At 42.5% G+C, this 12,127-nt stretch overlaps 1 protein-coding gene across 1 annotated transcript in view; it reads right to left on the bottom strand.

Annotated features, from left to right (window-relative positions):
* NGEF (neuronal guanine nucleotide exchange factor) overlaps nucleotides 1-12,127 on the bottom strand; it is a 47,560-nt gene that overhangs the window by 27,446 nt on the left and 7,987 nt on the right. The window contains exons 3-4 of the mRNA XM_058812164.1: nucleotides 9,467-9,827; nucleotides 6,043-6,157 (exon numbers count right to left, since the gene is read on the bottom strand). Of these exons, the coding sequence (XP_058668147.1) occupies nucleotides 6,043-6,157; nucleotides 9,467-9,734 (383 nt within the window). The 5' untranslated portion in view covers nucleotides 9,735-9,827. The remainder of the gene's footprint in view (nucleotides 1-6,042; nucleotides 6,158-9,466; nucleotides 9,828-12,127) is intronic.

The raw sequence follows: 12,127 nt of genomic DNA on the forward strand, positions 1-12,127 counted from the left end.
GTAGAATAGCTATAAGATACTCCCTATTTCCACAATTGTTAGGATTTTGTATGTAATTTAGGCTGATATAGCTGCTCAATTCTACTTGTTTTTTTTTTTTTCACTCAACTCCCTGAGGCAAATATCTACCTCTGCTTTTATGCCTGCACTCACTCAAGCTTATCCCATTCACAGTTAGCAAGTCTGGGCAGCTAAACTCTTGGAAAATGATTCTCTTTTTTTGGTGGAACTAGATGTATGTGTGCATTGTCTCACTACAGAGTGAGCTGTAAGTGAGTGCCAACAGAGCAGAAGTGGCAGACGTGCAGATAGATGTCAAGACCGTGGCAGTGCCACCTTGGATAATTTTTCACTGCTGTGAAATGGCAGGCTCAGGCCTGGAGAGGTTTCTACTCCACCTGATCTTAAACATGAGGTAGGAGTTTAGAGGAAGTGTACTTTTTTCTCTCTCTGTAACAACAAGCAATTTGATCCAGAGCCTAAAGAGTTTTTCCCCAGTTACCAAAATCAGCACGAACTCATGATGACAAACCAGTTTTCTCACTACAATCTCTTTAATTAATCCTAGAATTCCTGGTCTAGTTGTAGGAGGAAAGAAAGAATCTGACCACTGGAACAATATACCTTAAAGCCCCATAATAATTCTCCTGCAGCACTATGTGGTGCCCTATTGGTGACAGAAGTCATGCAATGCCCCAACAGACCCAATCCCAGTTTTTTCTCTGGAACTCTTAGGGTCTGTAAGCATAAAGGCACTGGAGAGGATCCTTGGTGGCCATGCTCTATTGACATGGGGCATGACCATGGTTCAGCTCCCTGTGGACAAAGGGAAGGGGTTTGAGCTTGCATGTATTCTGCAAAGAAGGGCTTCTGTTGCTGCAGACTGTCTCCAGCTTCGCTGTACTGCTGCTAGAAAAGATTTGAAATACTGGCTGACCTGGTCCACGTTGTGTTAAAAATGTGATGATTGATGAGAGTTTATAATTAGTTTATTGCAATTATCTCATTTAAGTTACGCTTGAGGGATGAATTCCCAATCTTGGTTTGTATTTTCAGGCACTAGTAATTTTGAAAAATGAGTAATCATTTGAATTAAGATTTATTATGTGTATTTCAAATCAAAAGCGATCCTCAGAATAAAGCTGTGCAAAGAGCTTGTTTTCAAATGAAATTTAAATGCATTTTCTAAATGTTGTCTTATAGCAATTTTTAGAAATTATATCTCCTCTTCTAGAAACTAAAAACAGAAGAGGCAGCCCAGCAGATCTTATTCATGAAAAATCCCCCAAACTCTTCTAGTCAGTGGGAGTTTCACACCACGAAAGGCCACAAGATGAGGTAAGAAGCACTTTTAAAATCTGAGCTAACCAAATTATTGAGAAGTGTGAAGTTACTAATAGATTTGAATGTTATACCTAGTCAAGGACTTCTTCATACCTCAGTTTCATTCAGCTTCCCTCTGTTCATGTGTATATTTTAACAGTGATTTTGGTAATCAGTATATCTTGGCACTTTCTGTTCCTGATTTTTGACTTTTTAATGGTAGACAGGCAGAAATTCTCATCCCTAGTATTTTTAGATCCTAAAGCCTAGGAACATATCTGCTCTTCTGAGGCTCCTTAATCTTTCATCAAAACACCTTAGTTATATCTGTTGGCAGCCTTACCAATAACTAAAAATGTTCAGAAATTCCGTTCGTGAGATCTGTATGTGCTTCTAACATTTAGATGCTCATAATCATCAGGGTTATCTTTTTACTTACTGACCATCTGTCAGAGACAAGGGTTTTTTTATATATTAAAAAAATTAACTATTTATTAGACTTAGGAAAATATTATTGGATCCCTGTTGTTCTCTCCTTCAAGAAACTTTGCTTTCTGTTGATATGCAAAATTGACATTTTGGGGTTGCAAGGGTTTTATCTTCTTCACACTCATGAAAATCCATAGAATTATAGGCTCTTTTCCACTGCCACAATGCACACAAATTTTAGACTTAGATTTTAGCACCTAAAATTCCTGAGCTCCTGCCCATGGAGAGAATGTGTGTTGTGCTGAGGGCTGAGAGAATTTCCAATATTGTAGCTGTAAAAGCTGCCTGGTCCAGATCTAGGCACTGTGAATAAAGGCCATGTCTGTGATCAGCATGATGAGAAATCTACTTGACTGAAAAACAGAAGGAGCAAGACTCAAGCATGGCGAGGAAGAGGTCTGCTTCTGGACCAGGGGATTGCTATGAAGAGAGGAACTCACCCACAGCTGGATGCTTCAGGAAGTGGTGAATAGGAAGAGACTAAAATTTGGCACTGGAGCTAGGAGGAGGGATGGATTACTAAGATTGTATAAGGAGCCAAATGGTGAAGAGCCTGTGGACCAAAAGAACACTGAGATATGAGCCACAGGTGGGAAAGTGAGAAGAATGTGTCTGGTAAGTAGTAGGCTGAGGAAATTGTCTGGGGAATTACAAGTTGAAGCTGATAGAAAAGGAGTGAAACAAAGAGATTGATGGAGAACTTGGGGGTCAGGGCATGTCCAGATGAAGCAGATCAGATTGGGAGACCTGGAGGGCAAAGCAGAGACCTTGCACAGTAATGAAAATATAAGTGGGCTGAAAAGCCTGGCAAGCAGAGAATGGGTGGAATAGGTGGGCAGGCTGGGATTGGGATCTGCATTGGCTGTATGCTGGAAGGATGCTTTATTAGAATTGTGTATGTTATTGCTTGCTATTTTGTGTGATCCTGTAAAATATGAGATTTTCACAGTAATGACATTTTAATACCTACAGTGGCTATTTTTACTGAAAATGTATTGGTTTTTAAAATACTTCTCCCTGCAAATAGACTTACACTTTTCAGGATGCAGATTGCACAAAAAGAGGGATAGGAAAAAAATCTATTTATCTCTGAAAGAACAAAAATTTGTTGTAGAGTAACAAAATTTAAAGATTTCGTCAACAGGTGTTTGCACCAGCTATTCATGACTTCACCACTTGCAAGTTGAAGCACCATTGGCAGCATAATGAGGAGGTAACTTAAGGAAATGTATTTCATAAATAGAAGGAAACTTGCTCAAATATGGTATAAATCCTTTTGCAATCCAGGTCCTGGACTCTCCAGAGGCTTTTCCTGCCCTTCTGGTTAAATCAGGCTATAAGAGCAGTGCCCTCTGCTGCCCAGGACCGAGAGTGCTGGGCTAAGGGATGCTGACCCACACTCATGAGCACCCTTCAGCGTGCTGTGCTATTTCACGTGTGCTCTGCTTCTCTCTAATACACGTATTTGCAGGAATTCAAACAAGCTAGATTCCCTCTTGCTGCTGGAGGTGACTATTTGTATTCATTGTTGTAGCACTTCCATTCTTTGACCTCAGATCAAATGTGACCAAAGGGTTTTTAGATGGTCCTTGTTTATTTGAATTGGAGGTCTCATAAGCAGCGTAAAGAAATAGGTTGCTCTGCACTGGTATACCAATGGCCTCCATGAGCTTTGAAAAGTGAAATTTCACACTGACTTTCTCTTCCAATGTATCTTCTGTGGCAGCTTTCTATGATCTCTGCACAGCTGCTGCCACATTGGAGCTGGAAGGACTGATCCCAGTGAAAGAACAGCTTTTTATGAGTGCAGCTCCTCCCAGGGCTTTGGCTCTGGTTATTCTGGGAAGCAGAATTTGTGCTAGAAGCTCAGGACTGATATGGTCAGGGCAAGTCAGCTGAGTTGTTGGGAAGTGGCTTGTCATTGTAGGTGTTTGGGCCTTTGTACAATGGGCAAGACTGAGAGGAAGCCATGGAATGTTGTGGAGAGCTCTAGAGTGCTTAGGGGGAGCTGGAGATCATGTAAGAGAAAGGTCATGGGGAAAAAAGATCATTTGAGCATAGTTAGGCATAAAAACTCTCTTAGGAAGTATCTTATGGATGGCCCGTGGCCATCCAGAGTTTGGAGCACCAGCAATAATGTTTGAGGACATCTTGTGTTCAGACATCAATGTTGTGAGATCAGTGAATTACTCTACTATTCTCAGGGCTTTGAAAGACATGTAGATTCAAACCAAAATCCCATCTGAGTACAATGCCGATGACAATTCCTTTACCTGAGCTCTTCACTATGTTCCCCAGCTGTGTTTACTTTCTACCCTGAGTTATGTAGCATGGCTATATGTGAAATGACATCCTTGCCTGTGAAGAATCCATTTGTGTCAGACCTGCTGGTTATCTTCATGCAAGGAGAAGGGATTGTGACTGCCCAGCCCTAGAATTTATATGGCTGCTGTAGCATGCTTGTGAATGTGAAGAGATGCAGCACTGTGGGCCCACTTGCCCTCAGGACTGTGGTGATCCACTCCTGAGAATGTCATGGATCTTCCCAGTCCTGGTTTGTCTCTTCTGCAGAACTGCTAGCTTCTGCTTTCAGCAGAATGGTCAGCTGGCAGGCACCAGATTTATTCTTTTGGGGAGAAATTAAATGTATTTCTTGAGACCAGCAGTAATATTTTAAATGTATTATCTGCACAATGGCCATTTTTTCCAAATACAAGTGAGATACTATTGATTACTACAAATAATGGCATTTTTTTAGGCTCTTGCATGCTTTCCCATTGCAGATTTCTAGTGATTCTCCTATAAATTACAACTGATCTTTTGGAGAAGGAAGGAGAACATGGGTTGAATTTGAGCTGGAACTTGGGTCTCATTCTCTGTTAAATCTCTGTGCTGAATTTCAAGAGATGCCATTCAGCAGGACTGCCTGCTTATAGCAGACATGACTTAGAACCTGTACTGACCTGACAGGTTCTGTGCACAGCAGCATCTTTGATACAACTAACTCCTAGCACAGGCTCATTGTTTCCAGCTCCAGGGAGAATCAGAAATTGCACATTTCAGAGCTGCCTAAGTGCCAGTGTCAGGATGTCAGACTGACAGTGATGATTATGCTCCAAGGAAAGGATGACAGATAGGTTTGACATTGCAGCAGACTGTGGCTGTCTCATTTCATATGCTCAGTTTACGGCCAAGGGGCAATCAATTTTAGCCAAGGCAATTAATTTATTTAAATCCAACTTGACATTTGGCTAAAATGGTTGTGTTGGAGTCCTCTCCACAGGGAAACGTGCCTGGGAAAGCACTCTGTACTACCCCAACACAGCTGGTCTCAGTAATTAGGACCAGACAGTGCAGCAGGATGCATGCACCCTTAGAGGACAAGTGCTTACTGCTTCCAGCTTGTTCTACAATAGAAGGAGGGACTATCTCACAGTTATACACACAGGAGGTGAGTAGCTGGAGAATAAGTGTGGGAGAAAACCTCACTTATATTTGAAAATGTAGGGATAGGTAGCTGCTCCTTTCTCTGCCTAGCTACGGTGGCAAGAGAGCAGGATTGAGGGCAGATTTATGGGATGTATGTAAATTTCTGAGTTATGGGACCAGGGTCTTCTGCTGGACCTTTGTTGTTGAGGGATTTAAGCCAAAAATGACTACCTCATTGAAAGCCTCTGTTGCTTATCAGTTCTTTAAAGCAAAAAGCAAACAAAAAGTCTGGATGGTTTAGAAAAAAATTTTTGTAGCTACTTCTTCAGCTATAAAATCCTGTTTTCCATGCAGGATTGTGTAACAGGCTTCAGAATAGCTCTCTATGAAGGCCGAGAAAGGGATTACCCTGATGCTGGGGTGTTCCATAACAAAATGCTCACAGGCTCTCCTTATCCTCAAGAAACTGCTTAAGGCAGTCTGCCCAGTTTGCTAACACTGCTGGGTGATCCTGCATCACATTCCCCTTTTTTCCATCTTCCCCACTGTCTTCTTGTTCCTCCTCTTTCCTTCACTGTCTTCCCCAAATGCACATTGATAAGACCCTTTTACCACCATGCTAATACTCTGCTGTAGAAATCATTAAGGCTGAAAGCAGCACCACAAGTCAAGGTGAGAAGGCATGGATCAGAGCTACAGCTTAGTCCAGCTGTCCTTCCCAAAAGAAGCATTCTCACTCTGACACCACTGAGTAGTTTTCAGGGAAGGCATGGGGAATACCCTGCATGGGAATCTCCTTACCTTTGAATCAATAATTCATTGAACGTTGTTGGATCAGAGTTTGCTGGAGATGGTGATCCCTTATGTGGTAAAACATTCAGAGGCTCTTTGATGGGCTCGTAGTTTTTGAGTGAACCTGTGACATAAGAGAAAGCCAAGAGGGTGTTAAAACAGTAATTTTCCTAATTTACCTTTACTGTATGTAGTGGTTTGCTGACACCAAAGGCAACAGGAAAACCACAAGACACAAAGGTGGTTACATTTTATCTTTGATTTTCAAACAAGATCAGAGTGTCATCTGCTTGTAAAATGCAAATGCAGCTGAGAAAAGGTGGAGTTGGATTTAGGGTACCAGTTCTTATGTATGGGAGTAGCACTCTCACACTGCAGGCTGGATCCCAACATGAGTGATTTTCAGTGCAGTTATTTCGGCAGAAAATGTTCAGCTGTGTGTGCCTGTGCATTCCAATATTGGGTTTGCCAAATCAAGGCTTCATTACTGCTCTGCTTTACTGCATTTTCATTCTGAAGATGTTCAGTTTACTAGATAAATCAAGGTTAGATTTGGCGAGAGAGGAGCTTTACTTTTAATTACTTCTCCAATTTCCCTCAGATGAACCACTGCTCCTTTCACAGGGAGTCAAAGTTGCATTAAATCCAAGGCTTACTACTGCAATAGTTGGCAGGAGAGGATGCATCTCACTTTTCAAATGAAATCTCCCATTGTTTGAGGCTTGTTGATAAATGGCGTTGCTGTTTTTTATTAGAAACATTTTGGTCTAAGTCATAAATCTGTTTATCTTTCACACTGGTGACAGGACAGTCAGGTCAGTGCCCTGACTGAAGCAGGGTTCTGATGCACCTTTTAAATAAATTTTCAGAGGGAAGGGATGACATCCAGAGTTTGAAGACTTCCTAAAATAGAGCCAAGGCCTTATGAAATAGTAGTTTGCGTTATTCACTTTGAATAGTTTAAACACTTTATTGTTCTGTCAAAGATTGCTTAAAAAAACCAAAACAACTCAACAATTCTTTTTCCAGTTAAAGAAAAGCATCTATTATGTTTTACAGGTCCTAGGCTATAAGCCAAAGCTGGACTGGTGCAAAGGGTGCTTATATGGAAGCCTTCCCTGAGTTGGATTTAGATAATTTTAAATGGCTTTTCGGTGATCTCATTTCTTGAGTCCTTATTTTTCTCATTTTGTATCCTACTCTGTCTTTTCTGTCTCTTCCTGTCTTCTTGCCTTCCCCTCCCCTCCAGTTGTTCCCTAAGCAAAATGAGAAGAGGTTAACATTTGAGCTTGAGTCACATTCTTGGACAGCTGATGTTCAAATGGATTGGAAGGCAATATAAAATAGCTCATCCATCCCTTGCTTCCATGCATGTCAGCAAATGCTGTCAGAAGTTCAAATGGGGCTGGTTTAGAAGCACTCACTGTCCAGTTTCGGGAGAAGGAATGGATTCAAGGAACTAAAGAGAGAGAGCAGAAATACTGCTCACACAATCCTAGCTGAATTTAAAGACTGTAGCTCTTAGGAGGACTTGCTACAGTTGCCTCAGAGAAAGAACTATTGCTCCTAGCCCAGGTGTTGCTGTACAGACTGGAGAAGAGACACGTTCCCCAGTGTGCTTGCTGAACAATTGCAGGCATGGAAGGAAAAGCCCTGTTTGGAACCAGTCCTGTTTCAGTAGTGGTAATACAGGGAGGGGAGTGGCACAGAAGTACAGGTCAGCATTGTGGATGCTCTAATGAGTCGCTAAGAGAAGCCCTTCTCTTAGCTTGTCCTTCCTCAATGACACAGGCCAAGACACAAGGGGTGTCCTCCTCTGCCAACATCCTGATACCATGATGCTGCAGGTCTATGAAGAAGGTGAGTCCTTCAGTGCTGGTGCTGCTGCACTGCCAGCTGCAGATCACAGGGGTGAGCACCTCCTCGGCAGCTGTGACACCCAGGAACGGGAGAGAGGGCGTGTCTGTGCTGTGCTAGCTCTGCCCTGGGAGGTGGCGAGAGGGTGGCTCTGCTCTGGTCCTGTCTGCACCCACAGGGTGGAGAGCAGCTCTGCTCTGGCATAGGCAACACTCAGTTTGTCACAAACTTCCTTGCAACAGTAGCAGAATATTAAACAGGAGCTCTTTGCTGCTGTCTGCTTGCAAACTTGGAGAAAGGAGTGAATTTTCCTTCTGTCTGTGCCACAGGGTTGAATGGACTTTTATACTGAAATTGCACGGCTCCCTTGGTGAGGCAGGACACACCTATTTTCTTGGGGACATTTCCCACACCCCTTTTATTTGGGGGGTGGAGGATGTCTGTTCTTTTTTTTTCTTAAGGAACTTGATCTACTTTCAGGAGCTGAAGAGGTGGCTTTACTGCTACAAAACAAAGCAATAGCTTCCAGTGGTTTGCACAGCAGTGGAACATAAGCAGTGGTGTATCATCTTGATTGTATATCACCAGCTATCCAAAGCTCATGGTCCAGAGCATTGATTCTGTTAGATTATAACCTGAAAATAGGATAAGGTCACTTTGCTGTGAAGGAGTTTTAAAATTCAGTTTCTTGAAGCATCAGGGAGATGGAAGTGAAGGGCATTTTCTATTGTTCCCAGTTCCAGGTCTCTGTTGTTTTGGACTTAGATTAGAACCACCTCAATTTCCTTCATGCAGCCCTGTTTCCAATGCTTCTCAGTGTGTTGCAGTAGCTCATCTCCTGGCACTCTCTTAATTTCTCCTATCTTTCCCTTGCTTCTTTCACAGACAGCTGCTCAGACAAGGTTCCAGCTCTGGCACCTGAAAGATGCCTGGTTCCAGCTCTGGCACCTGAAAGATGCCTGGTTCCAGCCTGGCCTTGCAGTAATGCTCTGTACTATTCATAGTCAGGGAGAGCCAACACATTCCTTTTTTACTGAAGCCATGGCTGAATGCATCTATGTTCCGGATAGTGCTCCTGTTGTTTCAACCTCCTTGTTAAAAGGGAGCCTAGGTGTTTCTTACAGCTCTCTTCAGTGCAAAGTAGCAGTAACTGCACTTTCACAGAAGTCTTGTTTGTCCCTCAGAAGGAACTATTGCAGTTTCCTCTGGTTTTGCTGACTGTTTTCTTTACTTTTGAACATTTATTTCTGTATGCTAAAGTCCCTGCTTCATTGACAGTTTCATGTCTTTCTCTAAGTTATTTTTCTCCTGCAGAGCAGAGGGGTGCAGTGCAGAGTCCCACATATATTTGGATTCTCTGTCATGAAATGTCTTTAAACATCCAACCATTTTATATTTCCAAGCTGAAAAAAGAAGGATGGCACTCCTCTGCCCACTGTGCTGTAGGGCAGGGGTGTTCTGTTATGTGCTGACAGCTGAGCTGCTTTCTATCTTCCTGTCCTTCTGTTCTATTGACTCCTCTAGTTCCTAATCTCACTGGAAAAAGAAGCATAATGCTGTTTGGGTCAGTACTCACCTGTAGCATGCTGCATGTGCGTTGCCTCTCTCGAAGTCTTTCTTTTCCCTCTGTTTGGCAGCCTCATGGATCGGTAGTACCTGGAATTTCTTTGGATAGCAATGTACTGTGTGTGCAAGTCCCCCTCGTGCGTCACTGGGTTAGCGCCTGCTGACTCTTCCTCACCCTCAGAGACCGAACCTGACTCTCTCAGTACGTGCTGAGAACGGCCCTGCCAGAGCCCGCCAGTGGAGAGCCTGTGGGTGGCTTCTCTCCCATGCTCCTCCATGGCTTCCAGAGCTGGTCTCTATAGCAACTGAGACCGTGGATCAGCAGAAGACAGGTAGCCTCCACAACTCCATCAGCTTTATCTGAATTACAGCTGGACACAGATAAAACAGGAACGTAACAGGAGAAGAGAGGACAAAGTTCTGGTTAGTTCAGAGGCCATAGTCCATCATCTGATTAGGATAACAGGGACTATACAGGACTTTTTATCAGAGATCATTCTGACATCATCACCTTACAAGGCTTATTCTCATGTCCTGGACATTGCTTTGATATGTTCATGGTTGTCATTCCATGACATATGACAGATGTTACTGGAAGAATGTTGTATTTTGGTTTGGTATTACTGGTTGATTTAGAGTGTATAACAGATAGTGCCCATGACCTTTTTTATGAGGGTGAAAATGTTACAGAATAGAAGGTTAAAGCTGAAGAGAAAGCTCAGTAAATCTGTCTATTATCTATATACTCCTCCATGTAATAGAAGAATTAATGCCTTTTACAGGGCTGGGTGCCTTCTACTACTTATCAACAGCACTCATGCCTGCTGTGCAGGTAAGTGAAGAAAAATCCATGACTGTAGGGCATAAAGGTAGAAGAGACAAGATTATATAGTGCAGAGGTTTGATCTGCTTTCCCAAAGTTCCCCTCAAGTGCCAGTGTACCTCCTTATTGACACAATGACTTCAGCACAAAATTTCTCTGCTCTTTGTGTCAGTACATGGACTATGCCTGGACTCCCAAGAATTTTTAGGAGGCTCATCAAAACAGCAAAACTTCAGTTGATCTTTCAGCCTTTGTAGGACTGGATAAAATATGAACAGATTACTTAAGCATTCTCTGGTCCTTTGCTAAATTCTTTCAGCTGTCAAAGTCTTCCTGAATATGTAATATGATTTTGTGACTGATGGGGCTGTCATGAGTAATAGAAAGATGCCGTATAGAAAATGTGAATATAAAATTGACAGCAAGCTGAGAGAAGGGCATAAAACTGTGCTGTGGATTAGTTAGATGCTGTTTTAAGAAGTCACATGTATCATTGGTTTGTTATGTTACAGTATATCCAAGGCACAAGATAGCTTAGAAAGTAGGTGCTTCAATTTTTTATGCATCTTCTGCAATCTCTGTGAACTCATGTGTTCCACAAACATTTCTCATGCTTGTCCCTGGGGTCACTCTAGCAGACCCTGGGACACCAGGGACAATTGGGCCATCATCTGTGAATCCTCTGCTTTCCAATATTTTTTGAAGGCACTAGGATTTATCCTTATAAAGAGAAGGTCACTCCCTGAAATCATGCACTGGGCATGAGCTTCTTGGCTCTAGAGAGGAGAAAGTCTGCTTTCTTCTTTCATTACCTAACCACAGCATGCAGCTCTAAATTTGGATCCTGACTTCAGCTCTGCCTTTTGGGCTGTTTGGAACTATGGTGGTTGCTCTGGGACTGTTTCCAGAGTTAATGGAAGTGTATGAAGGACATATTTGTCAGTGGTGGTGTTAAGTTTGGTTTGTAAACTACTCTGAGGTACAGAGATTCACTAAGCCTGTTTCTTTTTCTGTGGGTGTGTGGAACAACAGAATAAAAGCAGCTGCTGTTGGAGATAGTTTGAAAAGAGAGAAGAGGCTACTTCTTCTCCTCTGCCTTTTTTTTGTCCCAAGACTAGAGCCCCAGGGACTTGATCCTTGCAACTGTGATGGAAGTGTATCTTCTAAGTGGACTACAATTAATATTACAGCAGTAATCCTACTTAACCCCAAACTCTAACAATTTTTACATTTTTATTTATTTCTCTTCTGTAGATTATTTTATGCCTTGGCACTCAAGGAGATGAACCTATGACAATCTCCTCTACATCAAAGTTCCTCTGTGCTTCAAGAGGCCACCCCTTGTCCATGTGACTCATATTGGGGCCTGTGTCTGTCATGACCTTTGCCAAGCTGATGAATCTTGCAATCCTTTGCAAATTGCTGCTAGTATTTTATTGAAAAAGTGGATAAAGTTTTCAGTGGAACTGCTCACCAGTCAGGAGTAGTTTCAAAACCATTAAATGTCCAAAGGGACCATTAGGCAAAGAGATGAACATGTGTGTATGGAGAAGACTGTTTTCCCCTTTCACCTACCTGGTGAATATAAGAGAGTACATGGATGTCAATGCTGAGCTTTTACAAAGATCCTTGGCAGAGAAGGAGCCCCCTGCATGGCCAGGTGATACTCAGCTGGGTTACCCAAAGACTTATCTATGTGTTCAGTACCCCTGGCAAAACTGTGTGCTTCTCTTTGCCAGATACTCCTTTTGTTCATAAGAGGAGTGAAGGTGCCTGTCCTGAAAAATTAACTTGTTTCCAGGTTATCAAACCATCCCTAACAAACAAGATTCTTGACCAGAAGTGAAG

Source organism: Ammospiza caudacuta, chromosome 11 (assembly GCF_027887145.1).
Source record: "Ammospiza caudacuta isolate bAmmCau1 chromosome 11, bAmmCau1.pri, whole genome shotgun sequence".
Classification (NCBI taxonomy): Eukaryota; Metazoa; Chordata; class Aves; order Passeriformes; family Passerellidae; genus Ammospiza; species Ammospiza caudacuta.